General features: G+C 36.0%; 2 protein-coding genes and 1 long non-coding RNA gene across 4 annotated transcripts; 2 read left to right on the top strand and 1 right to left on the bottom strand.

The window, feature by feature from the left end:
• The first annotated feature begins 489 nt into the window (after positions 1-489).
• SOX (sulfite oxidase) lies at positions 490-3,361 on the top strand. Of its 2 annotated transcripts, XM_079079882.1 has the most exons (12): positions 490-685; positions 1,078-1,193; positions 1,274-1,336; positions 1,432-1,468; positions 1,541-1,622; positions 1,853-1,971; positions 2,059-2,154; positions 2,259-2,369; positions 2,447-2,548; positions 2,658-2,705; positions 2,789-3,004; positions 3,088-3,361. In XM_079079882.1, the coding sequence occupies exons 1-12, from the start codon at positions 611-613 to the stop codon at positions 3,202-3,204; spliced, it is 1,182 nt and encodes a 393-aa protein (XP_078936008.1). In that variant the 5' UTR covers positions 490-610; the 3' UTR covers positions 3,205-3,361. The 2 variants fall into 2 exon arrangements, with proteins under 2 accessions (XP_078936008.1, XP_078936009.1); XM_079079883.1 differs by lacking the exons at positions 490-685; positions 1,274-1,336; positions 1,432-1,468.
• Positions 3,362-3,386: 25 nt separating this feature from the next.
• Positions 3,387-5,394, bottom strand: LOC145160612 (ATPase family AAA domain-containing protein FIGL1-like). Its single transcript, XM_079079885.1, has 8 exons — positions 5,359-5,394; positions 5,107-5,199; positions 4,911-5,012; positions 4,706-4,808; positions 4,099-4,182; positions 3,906-4,001; positions 3,694-3,821; positions 3,387-3,585 (listed from the first exon to the last, which is right to left on the bottom strand). The coding sequence occupies exons 2-8, from the start codon at positions 5,182-5,184 to the stop codon at positions 3,481-3,483; spliced, it is 696 nt and encodes a 231-aa protein (XP_078936011.1). The 5' UTR covers positions 5,185-5,199; positions 5,359-5,394; the 3' UTR covers positions 3,387-3,480.
• A 797-nt stretch (positions 5,395-6,191) lies between these two features.
• On the top strand, positions 6,192-7,259 carry LOC145160613 (uncharacterized). The gene is made up of 2 exons (XR_013738168.1): positions 6,192-6,420; positions 6,887-7,259. It is a non-coding gene; the product is annotated as an uncharacterized LOC145160613 (long non-coding RNA).
• Positions 7,260-24,040: the final 16,781 nt, after the last annotated feature.

The following is a 24,040-nucleotide window of genomic DNA, read 5'->3' as shown; positions in this document are numbered from 1 at the left end:
AAAAGTTATTTGAACACCTAAATATAGAAAAAAAGGAAATGATTTGTTCATAACAATTTTTCTTCATACACAATAATTTATGCTTTATGAAGTTATACAATACAACACTTTAATGTACAAATTGTTATTTTTAATTTTTTTTTTATTACTAATCAGTTCCCTAAAAAGTTTCATAACCATTCTGCCAATTTTTTACTTAAACCAACCAAAGTAAACACTTGTTTACACCCACCTGATCGCAATAGATTACAAATAGATGCATCCAAATTCCAAATCGCAACCCACATGCTGCCATATCTTTTTCCGTGGCTACCAAAGTGAATCTAGACTTAAATGGTAATCAAAAATCAGTATCTTTATCTAATGTTCTAACGTAACACTGCTTTTCCCACGAACCACCTCACAGCCATCCATCTCACCCTCCATTTCCTTAAAAAAATTCCTGCGGTCCAAACAGCTTTTCGAACATTGTGGGGTCCACACCCACTCGTGACGATAGCACACTCCACCCGACCTCTCTCTCATTCGGCTTGTTTGTTCATTGTATCTTTCACTTCCTAATCCTATCACACACCGCATATTACATTGAAGACGAAGGTAAAGTTGAGAAATGCCAGGAATCAGATCACCATCTGACTATTCACAAGAGCCTCAACGTCATCCTGCTCTTAAAATTAACGCCAAGGCAAGCTATCCTTTTGATTTTTTTTCCCCAAAGATATTGCTCAAATCATAAAAACAAAATTAGAATCGAAAGCCCTAAGGATTTGGACAGATGGTGTATGATTATTGAGTACCGAATTGTGTTGCCCTTCGTTTTTGTGGTTTTGCTTTTACGACCATATGTCTTTGCTTAGTTCTATGGTTAATTGGTTATCCAATAAAAAAATCTGTGTTTTCAACGTATTAATCTAAGACGCATAATCGTTGGCTATATGCCTGATAATTAACATCAATGAATAGAAACGAACGAACAGTTATAAGTTATTTGAATTCAGACTCTGGAACGCATTTATACATCAGTAACTTTTGATTATATTCTTTTTTTTTTAACTATTAAGTTGTTTTCTAGTACAGCAGCCCTTCAATGCCGAGCCAAGACGCCAGGATTTGGTTTCTTCTTATGTGACACCTACGGAATTGTTCTACAAGAGAAACCATGGACCAATACCTGTTGTTGATGATATACAAAGGTCCTGAACTTTTCATCTTGACGCATACAATTATAAATTATTTATTGAGATAACTTGTAATGCTCTTATGCCACAAACAGCTATTGTGTCTCTGTTCATGGGCTAATTGAGAAACCCAAAGACCTGTATATGAAAGATATTATGTAAGTAAAAAAGTTGGGTTCTGTTTTTATCATATGATCTATATTCAGAATATTGATTTTAGGAAAACTGGTTTTGTTTTTTGAATTACATACAGGAATCTTCCAAAATATAATGTCACTGCCACTTTACAGGTATACCCTTTGGTTCGTGTTTAAAAATATGTTACTTGATTTGTTTTAACAGTCTTATATTTCCTGATGCAGTGTGCTGGCAATAGAAGAACTGCAATGAGCAAAACCAGAAGTGTAAGAGGAGTTGGGTGGGATGTTGCTGCCTTAGGAAATGGTATCCTTCTTTTTCTACTGATATGATGATATCTGAGGAAGGTCCTGCTTCTGGACAGCACATGACATTGAGACAAAAGACGTGAATGCCCTCCTTATCCTCATGATCGAAAGACAAAAGTAGTCCTAGAGAAGTTAAAGGCAACCTAAAGGGGCTTTCCCTAGCTGCCATTTTTAAGGAGCTTTCATCAACAGTTATACCTAAATTGTGTTTTGTTGTGTTTGTGTCAGCAATATGGGGTGGAGCAAAACTTGCAGATGTTCTTGAACTGGTTGGCATACCCAAGTTAACAAGTAGCACACCTGCAGGTGGCAAACATGTAGAATTTGTGAGCATTGACAGGTGCAAGGTCTGTATCATGTATTTACTACCTTCTGTTTACCTTCTTTTTTGAAGTGTTATTGTCTGTAATGGGATTCAGTGTTTGTTTCCATAGGAGGAAAAAGGGGGTCCTTACAAGGCGTCAATTCCACTAAGTCAGGCAACAAATCCAGAAGCTGATGTTCTGCTTGCTTATGAGATGAATGGAGAGGTACACGGGCTACAAACAAGTATTTAATGCTTGCTATTCATAATGTTTAACTACTTATTGACTTATTGGTTTGTGAAACTGTATTATTAATTTATTATATGAAGACTCTGAATAGGGATCATGGGTATCCACTGAGAGTAGTAGTCCCAGGGGTTATTGGTGCTCGTTCTGTCAAGTGGCTGGATACCATCAACATAGATTCCCAAGTCTGCCAGGTCTGCTCAGATTCATATTTACTTTTACTACTGTAAAATGTTTCTAACAAGACAGTGTATCAATCACTACTTTCCAGGGATTCTTTCAGCAGAAAGACTATAAAATGTTTCCACCAACAGTAAATTGGGACAACATTGATTGGTCTACCAGGAGACCACAAATGGATTTCCCTGTTCAGGTAGGTACTACTACTTTTCTATATTAATTAATAAAGTATTACCACAGCAAACAGGGAGTTGAAACTTGAAAGTGAAGTTAACATTATGATTTTTTTATACTATTGGCAGAGTGCAATATGCTCCTTAGAGGATGTGAATGTGGGGAAGAATGGAAAGGTTGGTGTTGCATTTTTTTTTAGGATTCACAGTCTGTATGTAGAAGAAGATTGATGATATGATTAAACATGCTGTGCATGCAGATAGCTATAAAAGGATATGCAGTTTCAGGAGGTGGACGTGGGATTGAGAGAGTTGATATATCGATTGATGGGGGTAAAACATGGATGGAGGCATCCAGATACCAAAAGCCTGGAGTCAAATACATTGCTGATGAAGAAAGAAGCGATAAATGGGCATGGGTACTCTTTGAAGCGGAAGCTCATATAAACTCAAATACAGAGATAATTGCCAAAGCAGTATGTCATCTCTGTCTATTACAACTTGTATGATTTGTTAATATGTTCACTAAACTTCTTTAAGTTTAAATATCAATGAGCAGGTGGATACAGCTGCAAATGTTCAACCTGAAAAGGTTCAAGACATCTGGAACTTGAGGGGAATTCTAAACACATCATGGCATCGTGTTCATATACAAGTTAGGCATTCAAGCATGTAAGGTGAATGAATCAAAATACATGGCAATAATATGACCAGGGTGGTAAAATATCTACTAGTCTGTGAAACTTTTTCTTCTATTTCTTGGGTTTTGTAACATAAAATTAATTTCTTGGTAATGTACGTTTTGATTGAATAAATGTACAAGAATTGATTAATAGGGATTGTTTGATTGTCATTGAGCATTTTGAAAAAAGTTCAACTTCCAAAACTGAGAGCACACAACCAAACTTTCAAATGTGTCCAACATCAATGAACTAAATTTACTTGAAAAAAACTACATGGTTTTTGATGTTCCAAATTGGTTGTTCCACTCTTCATATTTGCCAAGTTCCTTCTGAGAAACAGAAGGTCTCACCTCCTGTAGTGCATCCTTAAAGTCCTATAAAAATTAGAGACAACATACAAACAGAAGATTAGTCTATTGTAACATACTCCCAATGAGGTATGAAAGTTGAAAATCCATGCTGATCGATTTCAAAGTGCTTACCTGTAGAGTAACTGATCTCATATCCTCCATTTTAAGATTAGTAATCTCAGCTCCTTGTTTCAAAACCTCTCTGATTGGACCCATGGAAGCATCTTTGACTAAATTCGTCATATCAGATCCTGAATACCCTAAAACAAATCAAAGTACAAGGTAAGAGTAAGACAAACATCAAATTGAGGAAAAAGAAAGGTAAAAAAGAGTAGAGATGATACCATCTGTTAATTTGCATATGGTATCAATATCCTCTGTTGAGAGTTTAAAAAGCCCATCCTTGTTTAAAAGATTATGGACTATCCAGGCTCTTGCTTCTATACACGGAAGACATAATTAGCCTTGTATAAGTATTAAGTAGCATATATAAGGAGTTAATTTTAAAGAAAAAAAAAAGATAAATTAAAGTTGCACCTGCAGAAGGGAGTGGAATATAAAATCTCTTGGTCAATCGCCTCCTAGCTGCTTCATCTAAATCTTGTGGTCTATTTGTTGCTCCTTCAAATTGTATATATGATCACAAAGCAAATGGAAATAAGATAAAACTTTACAAATGGGATTTTTCACTAAAAATGAAAGCTCTTTATCTGCTATAAACTTTATTTGTCTGAAAAAGGTGTCTCAAGTACATAACAGCATCAATTCAACACTTTGTTGACATTTTGTGAACCTATTCTTTTCAGGGCTAAGCCTAAGAAATAGCAGTGTACTTACATCTATTTCTGTATCATAGTATCATCCTTTAATTTCTTTCTATAACAACATTAGACTGAATTTTACCTTTCTTTTCCTCACTTTGAAAAATCTACTCAATTATAGCGTTGTACTAACAAATTTTCTTTTCAAGGTATTATATTTTGAAAGATCTACCTAATTATAGCAATGCAAATAATTGCTTTGGATTTAAATCAATATTTCATTCTATAGGTGAGTAAAAATTTCAAATTACAGTTTTATAGAAATTAAGTATTAAAGTTGGATGCTAAAATATATAAACCAATGGATGCTAGAGTTTATTCACCTATGAGTAGAATTTGTTCACTTCCACTGTCGAATCCGTCCATTTCAATCAGAAACTGCGTCTTAATTCGCCTGCTTGCCGCATGCTCAGAATTTGAATTACGCTGCAATGGTAATTAATTAAGTTGAAATAAAAAGGAAAGTGAATCCTGTAATTAGACTAAATCAATCAGAGTATTCGAATAAAATCTAAATGTTACATATACCTGGGACAACAGTGAATCAATTTCATCCACAAATATTACTGCTGGCTGACGACATCTGGCAACTCCAAAAAGAGCCCGAACAAGCTTTTCACCCTCTCCCACCTATACATATATAGTCATCATATCTTTAATAAATAACCTTTTTTTTACTTGAATATAACCATAAATTAGTGCTACAAATCGATCACATATATACCCATTTGCTTGTTATTGAACTTGCGGATATGTAGAAAAATGTTGCTTTCGACTCTCCAGCAATAGCTTTACCTATCATCGTTTTACCTGTTCCCTATATATATATATATATATATATATATATATATATATATATATATATATATATATATATATATATATATCAAGAAAAAGATATATATAAGCAAGTCAAAAGAGTTGACTTTTTTTTACTGTCATAACCGATATCTACTAATACTAATGTTGAACTTACTGGGGGGCCAAATAAAAGAAGTCCTCTTCCTGGAGAACGACAACCTTTGAAAATATCAGGGCGTAACAAAGGCCATATCACCATCTCATTTACACATTTTTTCGCATGATGCAATCCAGCTGTAATTAAGATGACAATATATTAAAATCTTATTTATTAATAAAGATAATTAAAAGTTTATGAAACATGAAAAAACCCAAACCAATATCATCCCAACAAACTTTGGTATTACAATCCATTATCTCATTACTAATCTGCTCAATAAGGCGAGGGTCTATATTCCTCAACTTCTGCGAAAGTTGACCATCAGGACCACGTAGCCATTCCAACTTCCTCCGAAGCCCTGGGATCATACCAAACACCCGAAATACGTTCCGAAGTGCCCGAAAAACCCGAGAAATTTATCTTTTCGGTTTGAAGCTCAATCTTCGCAGAGCCCGGTTTTCAATAAATCTCCCGGTTTTTATAAAAGAAAGCTATTTATAGGAACGACGTGCTGCACAAATTACTATTTTAACCCCCGGTTATTTCACGGTGATTTCAATATATAAGAACAATTGTATGTTATGTGTTATATGTGCTTAGGGATGCAAACGGGTCGGGGATTCCGCGCTACCCGTGGGGACCCAACCTGAACGGGTCAGAGATTCCCCGTCTTAGCGGGTAACGGGTCGGGGATGGGGATTCAATATCTTACCCGAAACGGGGACGGGGCGGGGACGGGTATAATACTATCCGAGCCGTTTAAAACCCGATATATATATATATATATATATATATATATATATCCGAAATCAGTTTCAATTTTCATTAAATACTATTTAATAAATAGGTTTCAGTTTAGAGCACATACATAGGGATGCAAACGTTTTCATCTCTTCCAGAGTTAGAGTGACTCTTCGTTCTTTCCTTTTCACAGAATCAAGATTCAAGACTTTAATATGCTCACTTTTCAATAATCAAACTCTATATTTAATTCAAGGCTACACTTCTCTTTCTCTAGACGATAACCAAGAGGGAAAGATTAGCGATTACAATGAACGATTATCCTCCAATTGATCAGTGAGTTTCTTTTTCTTACTAAACTTTTTTTTAAATCGATTTTGTGTAATATGTGTTCTGTAATCGATTTTGCGTAATCGTTTTTCTGTAATCGTTTTTTATACTTATATTCCTTAACTATTAAAATCGATCTTCTATTTAGTTTGATCTTTTTTTTTCTATAGTAGATTTCTGTTTAAATCAACATAATTACTTGATTATTATATGTTTCATATGAATTTCTTGTTTTCTTATTTTCCTAATATTAACTTAATGTAATCTGTTTGATGTGCTCTCGTATTGTGACTCAAGATCAACAATTATTTTGTGTAATTATAGTTACCTTATATTAACTTTGTTGTAACTTTTATTCATTGACTATTAAGTGAACATCCTCTGTTATGTCAATGTCTTAATTTCTTTTTAATGCATTGTAATTCTTATTTTATGTATTATAGTTCCTGAATTTTAATAATTTTTTTTATAGTGACAATCAAGATCAACAACCCGACAACCAAAAAGAAAATTGACTTATGCAGTTTGGAGTCATTTTAAAAAGCAAAAGATTGATGGATTTGATAAAGCTTTATGCAACTGTTGCAGGAAGCAATTAAGCGGAAAAAGCAAGAATGGAACTACACACTTGCTTAATCATTTAGAGTTTTGTGGATCCAAGTGTTCTAGATTTTGATACTTAGATTATGAATATTTGTAGTCGATGAAGACCAAAGATTATTTTTTTGAACAAGATCCTAAGAGTGAACTTTATAATTGTTGTTTTTAATTTCTTAACAAACATAAAACTGTCATGATTTTTAGTATTTTATCATGTATGAGAATGAAGTAAGAACTTTTGTAAATTTTATTTGTCATGATTATTTTTTTTTTGATTTTTCATATTTTTTAGATTTGCAAAAGCAATTGGATTTTTTATACGAAACGGGTATCCATCAGGTTCCCCGTATCCGATGTGGATTTTTTCACCCGAACCCGTCGGCGATTTGGCGGGGCGGGGGCGGGGATGGTATGGGGAATTGATGTCGGGTACGGGGACGGGGATTACAGTCCCCGCTAATATCCGCCCCCGTTTGCATCCCTATATGTGCTATGTGCTTTTCAGTGTTATTATTCCGAGTTATTTTCCCGTGTTATTTTTATTTCTGCTATTTATGATAGCAAAGCTATACCTTTGACCAAGTGATCAATGAAAGGACTTAGATTCACGGTGGTACTGATACGTAGCCTCTGGCCATGTAGAGCATGTCTCCGTAAGAGAATGACTTCTATTCTATGACATTGGCAGATGGTTAGACAGGGCTATAAGCCTGAAATCTACCAAAATGTTTAAATCAGAAAGTGTATGTCTTCTGTGCCATTTGGGCCGAAGCTTTATTGATGTATATCAAGTATAGAAATTGTCATGTCTCATTGATCGTATATCTTTGAATCAAATCATTGATTGATATGGAAAGTTTGTCACATGATTCACATATGCCTTTGTTATTTGTTGTTCCTCTTTGCTTCTGCCATATTGAAGTATATATATGACATAACGTTATATTGTATCTATTATTGAACTCACTAAGCGTCACCGCTTACCCCTCTCAATGTTTAACAAATTGCAGGAGATAAGTAACCAGTATAATCGTATACTGTTGGAAGATTATTGTACTCATGTATGTATAACTTATAGTATCCTGGGAAGCTATGTAACATATACAAATTTGTAATAGACGGTTTGTATCCAGTCTTATGTAAACAAGTTATCAATGTAAAATATTGTTTTTTTTAATATGCAAGTAGCATGTTTTGGAGTAACAATTGTCGAGTATGAAAGTTTGGGTCTTTCAGAAATACGAAAGTTTAGAAATGGGTTCTTTCAATATATATCAAACTAATTGATTATTATATATATAATTAATTTCAAGTATGCTTATGAACAGAACCCCCAAGCCAGTCGGGTACTGTTCATCGGATTGCGACTGAGGTTTGGAGCCGTCCAGATTTTCAATCAACTTCTACGCCACCGACCCATATACTTCCCAAACTTTTCCATAACTATTCCACCTGAAATCGGTGTGAAAAGGTTGTGGTGGTGAGGAGCAGCGCCGGTGAGGGAGCAGAATCTCGAGTATGAAATCGGGATTAAGGGTTTAAGGGTTAAGGTAAGGTTCTAAATTACCAGCAACATATTTAGGGGTTATACTTATCGATTTGTAGGTCAAGCTTCATGGAAGTAAATCGATGATATCAGAATCATATTCATCAACTTGCTTCTTTAATCGGAAGTCGTGGCTCCAATTTCCAGCCGATCAGTTGTGAACAAAAAGAGTAAAGCCGATCATCGGAGTTTTCACACCGATTTTTGGAAACCCACGTCCCAATTTGGAGATTTTCTTCTCTGAAATTGGAATGGGTACCTGTGGTTCGTCTTCAAGATCCTTCATCAGCTCCCAAGCATTGATGATCTCTGGCTGCCCTTGGTGGGACCTTCTCGAGGGCGTTATCTTCTATTGCAACGACGTAATGGGTGGTCATGGTTGCTTGTCTTTTTTGAGTTTCAAAGCACCATAGGTTGAAGAAGTGAGGGAAACAACATGGTGGCTCTCATTTTTGAGATTTTTCTTGATGTGTGTAACACCCCGTTTTCACTCTACAATAGAATTTAATATAAATCGGTCATTTATAAAATTTGGAATATAGATAGGTTGCTTATTAGTCTTATTAATCTAAACGAAAGTCATAGTATTCATAAAGCGAACCCGTATATATAAAGAAGGCCCAAATCTGACTTAGCGAGAGGAAGTTATGATTTTTCGAATTTTCAGCATAACAGTGTGCAAAACAGAAACTTGAAATTTAATTGGCCGATTGTTAGGAAAAACAATCTAAACAAGAGTTTAAGATCTCATCAATACCTATCATTCGATATGAAGACAGTCGAGAACAGATATCATATGAGAGAGTTATGATTTTTAAATGGACTTTAACAGTCTAAGCCTATAAAAATATAACTTTAAAAATAAAGTGAAAATTAACCGACGGAGTCTAAACGAAAGTTGTAGATCTCATCGATAGCTACATGTGGTTGTAAAATACATCGAAAACGAAGCTCGTGTGAAGGAGATATAATTTTTTAAAGATTTATAAAAAATTCGCGCGCAGGCGCGCGCGCCGACGAGGTACGCGGCACACCTATGGCATACCACAATATCACGCCACGTGTCACCACCCAGACGATGCCACGTCAGCACCCCGACCAGGTGGGTGGCGCACACCCGACCATCTGTGCGGCGCGCCTTCTGAAATTCGCTATAAATACCCCCTTTGCCTCATTATTTCACTCACACCAATCCTTCTCTATATTTTTCTCTAGTTCCGATTTTTAAGGAGTTTTTCCGAGCTCTGGGCAACCTCATATTTAGCTAGGCTCTGAGGCATATAGTCAGGTAAAAAGAAGTGTTTGGTATCGGGGTCCTGTCCGCGACTTTTTCCAACTTTCGCTAAGAATCTCTGTAAGTGAAGCTATGCTTACTAGGCTTTTAGGATAACTTATAATCGTTATTAGGAACCTATAACTGCTAGATTTGTCAGTAATTCCAATCATAATATTGATTGATGTGCTTTTGGAGAGGTGTCTTGAATGGTTGTGTTGACTTGGTTGTTGGATTTCAGAAAAGCTATACGCCGAAATGATCCTGCCTCCCAACTGTCCTGGCTGGCTGATCCTTATTTGATAGAACTATTGGTATTCTTTGGGATTAGTGAAAGGTGTAGCCTACATTACTAGATTGCCATAGGAACTAATAAGCTATAGCATTCTAGGTTAATACTTGTTAGATGTGTTACCCGTTATGCCGGAGGGATTGTTGTCAATCGTTTGAGTAACTGTCCAGGTGAGTTATCTCACTATACTATGTGTTACAATATATATCCATGTATGTTAGTACATAGGAGTTAGTAGAGTAGAGCCGATAGTATATCCTCTATGTGTCTGTATCAGTTGAACTTAAGGTGTAGTCTCTATGTATGGTTATGTATGTCGTGCAGGGCATGTCATGTAGTTTGGGTGAGGTCCGTTATGCATGTTGGGCGGGGCCCATTAGGTAATCGTGCCCATTATGTAGTTTGGGTGGGGCCCATTTGTATGCATGTATATGTATTATGGTATATGGTATTTTGGGGAACTCACGAAGCCTAGCGCTTACCCACTTGTTATTAAATGTTTTTTATGTACTTTATTGATACATGAGAAGGACAAGGTCCGACTATACACATGCGCATTCACAACATGTTTCTGAACAATGTAATCATACTCTTATATATTTCAATAAATAAAAATGAAAAATTTTCCTTTGAAAAACCGGGACGTTACAGTATCAGAGCCCTGTTTGAGTGAACTGGAAGAGCACTCGTGGGATTCCATACTCAAAATAAGGATATGAGTAATTAATAAATCTTTTCATAAAAAGAATAATACAAAAAGTAGATAATACGATGCGTATAGTTAGCCAAAGCTCAGAAAGGAAAGTGATTCCCAAAATATCTATATTGTTATGATTACTTATATGTGAAATGTTAGAAATGTGTGCTAGTATATAGGCTAGGGATCTTTCAGGAATTACCAGTTAGAGATTACCTGATGCTTAAAGATGCCTTATAGCCTAGGGATTTTCTTGTTATTTGCTGCTTAGAACCTATGTTGATATTAATTGGTTATTTGACAAATACATTAGGATTCATGCTCCAAGAATTAAATAGTTTTAGGTTGCCTGATTCGGCGTTATTACACAGCTCTCATTTGAGTCTAACCGTCGTGATGTCGGATCTTTCATTCGATGGACTGTTTGATTTTAGTGACATGTAATCGTATTCGTTAGATAGACAATTAATGTTTGTAGAAGTTTTCCTCGGAAAACAGCAAGGTAAAGTAGAAAGGATCCTAGAAAAATAGTCTAGGAAATATAATAGGTGCTTGATAGGGCACATACTTATGAAGTGAGGCAACAATAGAAACACAAAATCCTGATGCATTCTAGGAACGTGAGTGATTAGGCCCTTGTAACACTAGGTGTGTGAAAAGGATTATCGGTAAATGATTGTAGTGACTTAGAAACCTTGGAGCAATTCTTGGATCTAGTATGGATAGGTGTGGAAGGTAGTATGGGCCCGTACTACGGAAAGAACAAGATTCGTACAAGAATCAAGAAAAGCCACAAAGTTGTTAAGGAACTGGAGAGGTTTCAAATATCCCTTTAGAGTTAGTTTGATTCGTATTAACCCATTCCCATTACACCTTCAACATGGTAATGATCACAAGAGCAAGCAGGTCAGGTTTTGGATCTGAAGGGTCTGGACCAAGTGATGCCGAGATACACAACTGGATAGAGGCGACAATATCAACAGTAGTACGAAAGATAATCCCAAAATTGTTCTGAACTATTAAAAAGGAACTGATAGCCTTGTTTGATGAACGGTACGCTGTCGTTGCCAGTACCACCGCCGCCGCAGCCACTGCTGGTGTTACTATTGCAACAATGATTGGAGACAGATAAATGCTCTATAGAGAGTTCAATAACACCAAACCCCCTGAGTTTGATGGTGTCAGGGATCCAATTAATTCCATGAGATGGATCTCAGATGTGAAAGGATGCTTCTACACTTGTGCTTGTCTGACAAACTTGAAGTTCAGATTTGCGCATAATCTTTTACGTCTAGGAGCAAAGGACTGTTGAAGTTTAGTAGAGATGCAGGAGCATGCAAGGAGAAGAGAAATTGAGTTGGAAATTCAACAAAAAGAAAAGAGGCAGATGCCAGCTCCATCCTAGCCAACAACCAAGAAATTCAAGCCCATCGATTCAAGGTCTGGAGGGCAGAGAAGTCCTCAATGTAACAAGTGTGGGAAACCTCATGAGTCATGAAGGAGCTTGTCGTGCTTTGTTATGCTTCAACTGTAGCAAGGAGGGACATTACAGTCGAGACTGTAAACATGGAGCACAGGTAGTGAATATCTATTTCCACTGCAACCAACTGGGCCAAATCAAGACCAACTATCCTCTTCTGAACGCAACAGGCGCAATACAAGTTCCAGCACCAGTGACATTAAGGATAACTGATGGACGACCGGGCGGAGTTGAAGCTCCGATGGCCAAAGATCAAGCCTTTCAGCTAATGGCAGAGGAAATAAAGGAGACATCGGAGATTGTTGTGGGTTGTTCCTATAATCGAGGAAAAGCTCCAACATGACTATGCTCGCATCGTAGGAATTAATCATGTTTTCATACTTCGGATAGAACCCTCTGTTATATGTAATAATGCATGACGATCAAGTTTTAATAAAGATGGAATCTCGACTTTATTTTACTAGTAATAATATACTCATACCCTATTTAACTATATGTGTGTGTTTCAAAACAAATGTGCTTGTCACGACCTTATCTTGTTTGGGTTGTACTATAAGAGACCACATACAGGAATATCAGTAGTAATATTACGATAGGAATATCGAAGGTCATTGGATATGACAGACATGAGTTTCTTCAAAGTCAAAAGGAGATATAGGCTGAACTAGCTTAGGCTTTGATCAGAGAAGAGCAACAATAGACGATGAGTAGAATCCAAGTGGGGGAGAATCGACCCCTAAAGTGAGAGTGCGAAAAAGAAGTTCGAATTTGGAGTTCTACGTCAAAACCCAAAGGAGAGTGACACAAATAGGTGAAAGGTCTTCTGCTAGAATACACCTAGGATACGAGATTCTCAAAGTGTTTTTCGAAGAAGGGTTCGTTGATGTAGAAACAATATACATAGGACTGATAGATATAGTTGTAGTAAAACGGCAAGATACAGCCAAAGACTCGAACACAAGAGTTTGGTTGGTGATAGAAGACGCGTAAGGTCAAGGGCATCTAGTGCAAGTTCTTAGATATATTAATTCAAATCAAGAGTCACGTTAGATAGATAATCGAATGCGACTACGTCCATTAGTGTGTTAATTTAGGTTTCAGATAGACTACACGTTCTATTTAATAAAATAGCAAAAAAGGATGATGACAAGAACAATCTAGCATCATAATCCAGTGGTTGGATAGTATCAATACGTATCACAAGCAGGCACAAAGACAAAATTTCTCAAGCAGTATATATACCTTAATACAGATAAAGAAGTTAGAGGCCTTGTAAGAAAGCTATTAATGGATTAGTGTTCATTAAATCTAGTAATTTAAATGGAGAGCAAGCCTTAGGATGAGGCCTTCATGAAAAATAGAGTATTGGTCCCTGAGTTTTCGAACTAATAAACCCGTTAGAGTAGCTTCGGTTAATTTTCAGGTTGTTGGAACACCCAAAATAAGTGGAAAGACTGCTTGCAATCTAGGTTCGTGGGTATTTTAAGGGTACACCATATGAATATATCTTAGGAACAAATCAACATTTTGCATATGAAGGCGAACATTCATCATAGAGTATGAATTTTGGAAGTCCAAACCGACGAGTTATTGGTGTTGGAAAGCTTCCTGGGGAGTTTAGAAGAACGTCTAGAGGTGGAAAGCGAAGTTATACGACTTATTAAGCATAAAGGAGCAGAACCGATAAAGAAATGTAGACTAGGTCCCAAGTTGACCTCGAGTACCTCAGTAAGATGATCATAAGGTGTTGTATTAGGGTACGCTAGGAGTAGGATTTCGAGGACGAAATCTCTGTAAGTGGGGGAGAGTTGTAACACCATGTTTTCACTCTACAGTAGAATTTAAATTAAACTGGGAAATTAAAAAATTCAAAATAGAAATAGATTGCTTGTTATCCTTAGTAATCTAAACTAAAGTCGTAGTATTCGTAAAAGCGAACCCATACATATAAAAAACGCCCAAATCTGACTTCGAGAGAGGAAGTTATGATTTTCCGAAGTTTCAACATAGCAGTGTGCGACACAGAAACTTAAAATTTAATCGGTCGAGAACGGATATTGTATGGGAGAGTTATGATTTTTACACAGACTTTAATAGTCTAATCCTATAAAAATATAAATTTAAAAATAAAGTGAAAATTAGCCAACGGAGTCTAGACAAAACTTATAGATCTCAACGATAGCTACACGTGGATATAAAATACGTCGAAAACAAAGCTCGTTTGAAAAAGATACGGTTTTTTAAAGATTTATAAAAAATTCTCGTGCAGGCTTGCACGCCAACAAGGTGCGCGACACGCCTCTGACACTCTATAAGATCGTACCATGTGTCACCACCCAGACGATGCCATGTCAGCACCCCCAACCAGGTGCGCAACACACACCCGACCGTGTGTGCGACGCGCCTTCTGAAATTCGCTATAAATACTCCCATTTGCCTCATTCTTTCACTCACCCCAATCCTTCTCTATATTTCTCTCTAGTTTCGATTTTAAGGAGTTTTTCTAAGCTTTGTAGAATCTCATATTTAGCTAAGCTCTGACTTCTGAGGCAGATAGTCAGGTAGAAAGAAGTTTTTGGTATTGGGGTCCTGTCTGTGACTTTTTCCAACTTCCGTTAGGAATCTCTATAAGTGAAGCTACACTTACTAGGCTTCTTGAATAACTTATAATCGTAATTATAATCGTTATTAGGAACCTATAAATTCAAGATTTGTCAGTATATCCAGTCATAATACTGATTGGTGTACTTACAGGTGAGGTGTCTAGAATGGTCACATTGGCTTGGTTGTTTGATTTCAGAAAAACTATATGCCGAAATAATATTGTCTCCCAACTGTCCTCCCAAGGTGTAGGCTACATTACCAGATTGCCATAGGAACTAATAAGCTATAGTATTCTAGTTTAATACCTGTTAGATGTGTTACCCGTTATGCCAGAGGGATTGTTGTCAATCGTCTGAGTAACTGTCCAGGTGAGTTATCTCACCATACTATGTGTTACAATATATATCCATGAATGTTAGGACATAAAAGTTAGTAGAGTAGAGCCAATATTATAGCCTCTATATGCATGTATCAGTTGAACTTAAGGTGTAGTCTCTATGTATGGTTATGTATGTCGTGCGGGGCCCGTCATGTAGTTTGGGTGGGGTATCTTATGTATGTTGGGCGGGGCTCATTTGTATGCATGTATATGTATTGTGGTATATGGTATTTTAGGGAATTTATTAAGCCTAGCATTTACCTAGTTGTTATTAAATATTTTTCAGGTACTTTATTAATGCATGAGAAGGGCAAGGTCTGACTGTATACACATGCATTCACAACATGTTTCCGCACAATGTAGTTATACTCTAAAATATTTCAATAAATAAAAATGAAAAATTTTCCTTTGAAACATTGGGACGTTACATGTAACATCCCAAAAATCATAGTAAAAATTTTCATTTTAAATAAGTTAAACTATTCATTCATTGTTCAAAAAACGATCAGAAAGTATTCTCAAAACATTAGAGTAATTTGTAAACATTCAGTGTATAATAAATCTCGAGGGGATGCTGTGCGATCAAGTCGGACCCTTCCTTTTGAAAACAGAAGTACCTGAAACCATAAACATAAAATCGTAAGCACAAAGCTTAACGAGTCCCCCAAAATACCTCACACAACATAACATATAAAAACATTGCATGCTGGGTCCACAGTCTCTCAACTGATTTACCGTTGGCCCATAGTCTCTCGACTGGATTACCACTGGCCCACAGTCTCCGACTGGATTGCTCTTCTGGCCCACAGTCTCCCAACTGGATTTCCCCAGGTTTGTTCGCCTACAACATAAAGTAGTACCGCCTCAACCCACCCAGACTATGTCGGCATATGCAACAGATACACATATAACCAACAAGTACATGTAATCATACAGATCTACCAATCTATCATAAAACCAACATATACAGGTAATCATACAGATCTACCAGTCTAACATATAACCAACATAGCTGATGGGTTTTATAGAAAATAAAATTATACAATGCGGAAAACAATTAACAATTAATAGGGTACATGCATCCTATAAAAGATCTATTTCATACACCTTGATGGAAACATACATTGACTAACTAAATCTAGTATAAAACCTAGTAATTTTGAAATCTAGAAATTAAGGTTAAAGGGTTTACATACCTCAAACTTGTTGTAGCAAACAAGTTACTTCATCCTTCATTTGAAGAGCTTAGAAAGCTAGCGCCAAAAGAATGATGCCTCTAATGGCTCATACCCAAACCCTAGAACTAGAAGACACGTTAGGAGATATGGGAGAGGTATAACTTTTGTTCATAACCTTTAAGGGAAGTTTATGCACGAATTTGAGGTCCTAAGGGGTCCTATTTATAGTTTAGGTAACTTAGGGACAAAGAAAGATTTGAATAATTAAATAATGTATTTAATTCTAATTCAAATCCTTTAGTTATTAACATTTAGGAGGCTTCTGGAAACCCTAAAAAGGCTGTCAAAACCATCCACCCTAGGATGGTTCTGTAATTGCCTCTTTTGTTCAATTATTGAACAATTACAATTCACCCCTTGCACCTTTAATTAATTCCAATTAATCCCAAATTAATTACAGATTAATTTTGATTAATAATTAACTAATTCTAATTGATTTCATACTAATTTATCAATTATATAAATTAACAAATCAATTACTTTAACAATTGATCTCATATTAATTTATTAGTCACATAATAAATTAACAAACCAACTGTTTATTTCCAATTAATATATTAATCATATAATATATTAACAAATTATTTCCTTATAATTTCCAATTAGTTTATTAATCATATAATAATATAATAAATCATCAATTCTCTATAAATGTCATTCTAATTAAGTTTTAGTTGTGAGGGCAACCCAAAAATGACTTTGCTTCTAATTACAAGAATATACCAATTTAGTTAATGACTTAGGAACCTTAATCCAACCACAGCATCATCGTATATATCAAGATACATAACCTTAATCCAACCACAATTTAGTTGGTGCCTTCGACCCACGAGTACAATGAAGGAAACTCACCTGACTCACAAAGACGACTACAATCTCAACTTAATGTCGCGGCGACCACAACTAACAACTCTCACCACTAAATGATTGGTGCTAAACACCTCCTAACAATCCACACAAGGTAAAACCCTAACTTAACCTTCTAAAAATAAAATTTTGACCAAAATTCAACCCATGCCAAAAGTCAACGGTCAAAGTCAAGGTCAACATCCCAAAATGTTAACCATCAATCTTTACGTCGTGACCAGCCCTTGGTCATGTCGTAAGAGTCCACTCAGTCCGATCCCAACTCGTTTCAACCTAACTCAGCCAACTCAGTCATGGAAAAAAATTTGATCCGATCTCACAACGTGAACAACCTTCCATCACGTAGTGAGACCCAAAACTCAACGAAAACATGGTCTTTCATTCTCACGTCGTGAGACCTTATGTCTCACGATGTAACTATAGTCCGAAGCCAAAATCCAAGTTATTAAGTCCTTAATCCATCTAGTATTTCACTCTATCTTTTCCAAAAGCCAAAGGGGACTCCAAAGGACCATAAAAATGCTTACTTTATGGTAATACATGCCTCATGCATGTCCTCCATCTATTCTAGGTCAAAATGAAGAGATTAAGCCAAAATCCTCAAGCATGGATCCAATAATCAACCAACTTCTAGATCTAAACAATAATCATACTCCAAGGACCCTTAGAATGCATAAAGTTGCCAACTTTATGTATTCCTTCCATTCAAACTTGTTTGGACATGAAAGAAATGTGAAAACAACTTAGATATAACCACCTTAAGCAATAAAGTTTGAGTCTTTTCCACTACAAAGGTCCAGAAAAAAATGAGATGATGATGATGATGTTTCCTTGCAAGCTCACCCAAAGAACACCTTATTCTCCTTCTTATCTTCTTCTTCAAGCCAAGAAATGCTCCAAAAGGCAAAGAATCAACTAAGGAAATAGGGCTACGGTTTTTGTGAGGTAAAAGGGTGTTGGAGTCTGGTAATGAACCCTAAAAATGACTTAGAGGGGCTTAAATATGAAGGAAATCCTAAAAGATCATGGGCTTGGGCTGAAGCAGTTCTCACATCATGAGACCTTATGTCACACGTCGTGATATTGGTCATGAACATTTTTCATGTTTTTCACCTGTCACGTCGTGAGACCTTTTGTCTCATGTTGTGACACTCGATTTTATCCAAAAATCAACCTTTTGACTCCCTGAAACTCTAAATCGATCCATCCTGAGAAATGGGTGTTACATTACAATGTGTTTGAAAGATATGTAACCCATTTGACTAAGTGTGTGTGTGTGTGTGTGTTTGGTGTGATGTGTTTGTGTGATAAGTGAAAGGGATTTGTTGGATGGATTTGGGATGTCTCGATGTCCTTGCGGGGTAAGAAGTGTGAGTAACCGTTGGTGGATGTAAACGGTCCGAAATCTAATGATTTCTTCTGTTCATCAATTCTTCTGTTCCAATCTTACCTTATGGTATAAATTCTTTTATAAATCTAATGGTTATTCATAAATTCAGGAAATAGTGACATATTTTTTCTTATTTATTTTCTCTATAACACAACTAACATATTGGAACTGGATTTTAAATGGAATAATATTGCAAGTATTGGTTCCAGAGTGGTGCAATTCTTACAGTTGAAGAGAGAAAAGGTTTACCGACTAAAATCATATGAATGTTGTTCAATTTTGATGAAAAGCGGTTGGTTTAGTTTCAGATAAATTTGACTATGGTTGATTGTTTATTTCATATTTAGGGTCTAAGCTATCAATATTTGTTTTGTATGATCTTCTACAATTACGATATTAGGCGCCTTCAGTTCCAACTTCATAAGAGTCTTGATCATGCTCTGTCCGGGCAGCCTTCAGCAAACATCAAACAACATGTTCTATGATGTGAACATACTACAAGGATATGTATCACAAATACTATTCAGATGTGAGTTACATAAATTCCCTATTGCATCTATATCCTGACATTGACCAGGTCCATATTAATACAAATGTTCTTTTAACTCTTCTGCTTGAACTGATTGGAATCAGAATTCCTACTTGTGAATTTTCAATAAGGTTTAATTATCTACTTTTTCCATAAATAGTTCATTGAGGTGTTATTGTATCTTTTCCATTTTGTGTTAGGTTTCGATACATGAAGCTAACATTTATCCTATCAAGGAAAGATTATCACCTAAAGAAGCAACATACTATCACTTCCACCTCGTCTTTTATTTTAATAGAAAGTTGTTGTATTTCTTGTGTCACCTTCGTTCTCTATTTGTTGTTGGTATATCTGTTGGATTAAGGTGTCTAATCAAATAACTAAATTGGTATATTCTTGAATTAGAAGCAAAGTCCTTTTTTTGGGCTGCCCTCAAAACTAGTGTTTGAATATAATGACTTTTGGAGAGAGAGAGATTGATTTGTTAATTTATTATATGATTAATAAATTAATTCGAAATTGAAATAAATGATTTGTTAATATATTATATGATTAATATATTAATTGGAAATAGTAATAATTAATTTGGAATTAATCAGAAATCAATTGGAATTAATTTCGGGACTAATTGAATTAATTAAAGGTGTAGGGACTTAGGTTGTCATTGTTCAAAAGTTGAACAAGGGAAGGCTTCTAGAACCTTCCCCATAGGGACGGTTTTTGGAGGATCCCTAGATAGGGTTTCTGGAAGCTTCCTTGAGATTAGGATCTAGATAACCGATTTAAATTTTGAAATATTATTATTTAATTCAAATTAGGGTTTCTAAGGTTTTCCTCTAGCCTATAAATAGGACCCCTTGGGATCCCATTTTCATCAACTGACAATCCTAGAAGGATAGTCGAAATATCACTCTCTAGCCTCCTCTATCGTCAAGTCTTCTTGCTATTAGGGTTTGGATACAAACTGTTAGAGGTATCATACCTGTGGTGCTAGATTTCCAAGATCTTGAAGAAGGATTTTACTTTGGTTATTTACAATAATAATCAAGAGGTATGTAACATTTTCTATGTGTATTTTGAATTGACTAGGGTTTCCATAGGATTCTTAGATATTCATAGTTTATAACTATCAATAAAGAAAGCATAGATCCTTTCTAGGTTGTATGTGAACTTAAGTGTTTAAGTATTTTTCCGCCACATGAATTTTTTTATAACATAGAAAACCCATCGGTGGTGTCAAAGCCTTAGATTTCTGTTGATTGTGCATAATTATGAATTGATTAACTCTAGGGTTTACTGAAAATAAACCCTAAAAGCTTGAATTTTCGACTTGGCTAGGGTTTTCTGAAACCCTAGCCACCACCCCCTTATTTTTGAAAATTTGATAGGAATCCCTAAGGTTTCTAGTTTTCTTAATTATTATTTTAATAGAACTTAAAATTTGAATAATTAAAACCTGATAACCCTACCTTTTGTTTTGAAAATTAGAAGGTTAATGGATTAAGATTAAATTTGAATTATTGAATTAATTATTTAATTGGTAAATAATTATTTAATCCATATAATTTAAATTTATTTAATTAATTTCTTAATTAAGATAAAAGATTAAATCATTATTTAGTTTAAAATTAATTAATTATTAATTGTTTAATGCGAAAATTAATTTTAAACTCTAGTATTTTGAAAAGTTTTAAAATACACATTATACTATATATGATATAAAGTTTAATATATTATATGTATAAGACAAGTCAGTCAAATCGCTAGTACATCTCATTCACAAAGCCATACTATAAAGGGAGTATAAGTAAACGCCCTATAAAATGACCGTTGAATGGATATCCACTCTCACCCACCGCTTCCTTGTTTGGTGGAGGGTCGTTAGCCGAACAGATTTGATATAACATAACCTCTTAAAAGTGTAATGCTATTAAAGTACTAGAACATTTTTATACAAATCCCAACTCTAGTTACTTTAGGACAAAATATGAAGTGTATGCTAATCCATGAAAACACATCACTCTTTATATATTGTTAGTGGAGCGTGCGTGGTTAACTGACACACTAATTTGGGGCTATAAAGTTAAGTGATGGAAAAATAAAAAATTATCATTGTTAATGGAGTGTGTGTGGTTTACCAACACATTAATTTGAGATGATAAATGACATCATGGTTGTCAAGCGGGTTTGCATAGTTATTCACATATTATTTGTGATCGTCAACATCACAGTCACAAATTTAAGAGCATTATCAGAGATTAAACATGTCATTGATAATATTTAATGAATCTAAATTGATCCAGAAATTTCATATTACATTGAAATTAGTAAATTTGTATTACCTACCTTAATAAATTCGCAATTAGATTACGACATCCATCTTCTTTATTGTGAATTGTATTTTGGATCCTAGCCTTGAATATTTATTTTAGGTTAAAATATTAAGGATTTGTATCACTAAATAAAACTATGTCTCTTTATATAGATGTATGGAAACTGCGATCTTGCTACTAATCAAAACTGCCCCCTCCAACTCAAACTTCTCCCTACTCTCGATTCTGTCAAAAAAGAAGTGTAACAACCCAAAAATTATAAGGTAAAAAATTCATTTTTAGTTTAACTAGAAACACGTATTATCTTTTTTCCAAACATTCAAAAGTATATCATAATAAAACAGTTATCAGAGTACAATCCAAAAATAATCAAGTTGCGGAAATATGGGTGGATGCGCTGCGATCAAGTCGGGCCCTCCCCTTTCGATCCGGAAGCACCTGAAACCAACATACAAATGGACCTAGCCCTTCATACCATGGGCCTAGCCCGACATATAATAGGCCTAGCCCAACATACCATGCAAGAGTCATAAAGACAACTAGCATAACATATCCTAGTGGGCCGACATTGGTGTCTTCGACCCACGGGTATAGTGAGGAGACTCACCTCAATCCAAGATAACTGAACACATGCACGGTGCACCCGAGATCCTCACACTAAACACAACCAATTCATCCCTAGTTAATAATTAAGAGAATCTCCCAAAATCCAAGGCCCAAGCAATATTCTATCTTCCTAAAGCGTAAAAGACCATTTTACCCTTCCCATAACTGGTCTAACACCTCATGGTCCAACACCCAAAAGGACCAAGGCCCAAAATAAGCTTCTCGGGAGTACGTCCCGCGTACCAAAAACGTTCGCCCTGCGTAAAGCCTGTTGCATCACAATGTACAAGTCGCCGATGCTTGATCCATGTATTACGTTGAACGTACTCCTACATACGCCCATCGTACTCATCAGAGGGTCAAAACTCACCATTAAGCTCTTAATGTTTAAGACAAGAATATCCAAAGGTAGATGTGACCCTTAAGGGGTGTCTTTTTAAGTCATAAAGTTCCTGACTTTATGACTTTGCATGGCTTAATGAGGTCCAAACCATAATCCAAGCTTCCTAACTTCATAATAAGATCACCAATACTTGCATGAGAGGATAAAACTCCACAATATCCAAACTTTATGACATAATGACCTCAACAAGGACCAAATACGAGGCTCAAAGGTTCTGGAGTAGCTTCTACTCATAAGAACCACCACCATGGGACCAAAACATGATAAATTACCACCCAAAACTAGATCCATACAAAGTAGCCATCAAGATTGAGACTTTATACCTCCAGAAGATGTCGAAAGGAAAACCAAGCCTGGATCTACAAGCTCCAAGCAATCCAACTTTCCTTCAAGAAGCTCCTTCTTCTTCAATGAGCACCAAAACACATGAAATCACACCAAGAACTCAAGAATCATTCTAATGGGGCTACGGTTTCGTATCTAGGGTTTAATGGGATGGAGGATGAAGGTAAGATGGTTTGGAGTTGAGTTAAGGCCATTAAATAGGGTTTAAGTCCCTAAATTAGGGTTTGAACCTGACTCGAGTATGCCCTGCGTAATCCTGGTACGCCTAGCGTACTCCAAGGAACATCCGCGATCCTCCTTCCTAGTACACCCAACGTACTCCTATGTACACCCAACGTACTAGGCTTATCCCTAAAACCACTAAACTTCCGAAGGCCATAACTTCTTCATTCTAAGTCCGATTTCGACGATCCTTATATCCCCGAAAAGGTAATGAGAAGCTCTACACTTCTATCGACTCACTATTGCCTTAAAAATTTTCGAACTTAAATCCAAAATTCATAAAGGGCCCGCACTATCACTTTACCGTTATACGCTTGGGCTCCAAAAAACAAACCGAACTCTCAGATCACCTAATCTACATTATCCACACCCAAAGGGGTCTAAGTCTCTCCTTCCCCAAGTCCCATAGCCATATGATAACTGATCTTCGGGTCACAACCCTGAATTAGGAAACGATTCGACACAGGGTGTTACAGCTCTCCCCCACTTAAATTAGATTTCATCCTTGAAATCACTCCTTACCATCCTCCTGACAACCAAACGCTCCGACCAAAACCTCATGATTCCCCGAATCGCCGGAAAGGTTGACTCATACTCTTAGCGACCCTCCAAAGCTACCATCAAAACCCAACCTTATCAGAACTCATACTTCTAATGGTGAACGAAATATTGATCCCTTAACTAATGAACCATCACCTTGATGCTATAATTACTAAAACCCAAAGCTTTACCTGACCTCCACACAAGAAGGACCATCCCGAAACACAATTACTAGGACCTCTTACTGCAATCTGAACTGAGAAACATCCTTTTGATCCTGAA

This window comes from Lactuca virosa, chromosome 2, assembly GCF_052849685.1.
Source record: "Lactuca virosa cultivar CGN04683 chromosome 2, Lactuca_virosa_CGN04683_v6, whole genome shotgun sequence".
In the NCBI taxonomy this organism is placed as follows: domain Eukaryota; kingdom Viridiplantae; phylum Streptophyta; class Magnoliopsida; order Asterales; family Asteraceae; genus Lactuca; species Lactuca virosa.
Note: the sequence above shows the minus strand (reverse complement) of the source record. Positions and strands in the feature narration are given on the sequence as shown.

Bases quoted from the DNA above. Each gene is read 5' to 3' on its own strand.
- SOX (XM_079079882.1), top strand. From the start codon at position 611: ATGCCAGGAATCAGATCACCATCTGACTATTCACAAGAGCCTCAACGT. The intron at 1,337-1,431 runs GTAAGTAAAAAA...AATTACATACAG, and splicing joins CTGTATATGAAAGATATTAT to GAATCTTCCAAAATATAATG. The intron at 2,706-2,788 runs GTTGGTGTTGCA...CTGTGCATGCAG, and splicing joins ATGTGGGGAAGAATGGAAAG to ATAGCTATAAAAGGATATGC.
- LOC145160612 (XM_079079885.1), bottom strand. From the start codon at position 5,184: ATGATAGGTAAAGCTATTGCTGGAGAGTCGAAAGCAACATTTTTCTAC. The intron at 4,183-4,705 runs GTGAATAAACTC...TACAATTTGAAG, and splicing joins TGAACAAATTCTACTCATAG to GAGCAACAAATAGACCACAA. The intron at 3,822-3,905 runs GTATCATCTCTA...GATTTGTTTTAG, and splicing joins CATATGCAAATTAACAGATG to GGTATTCAGGATCTGATATG.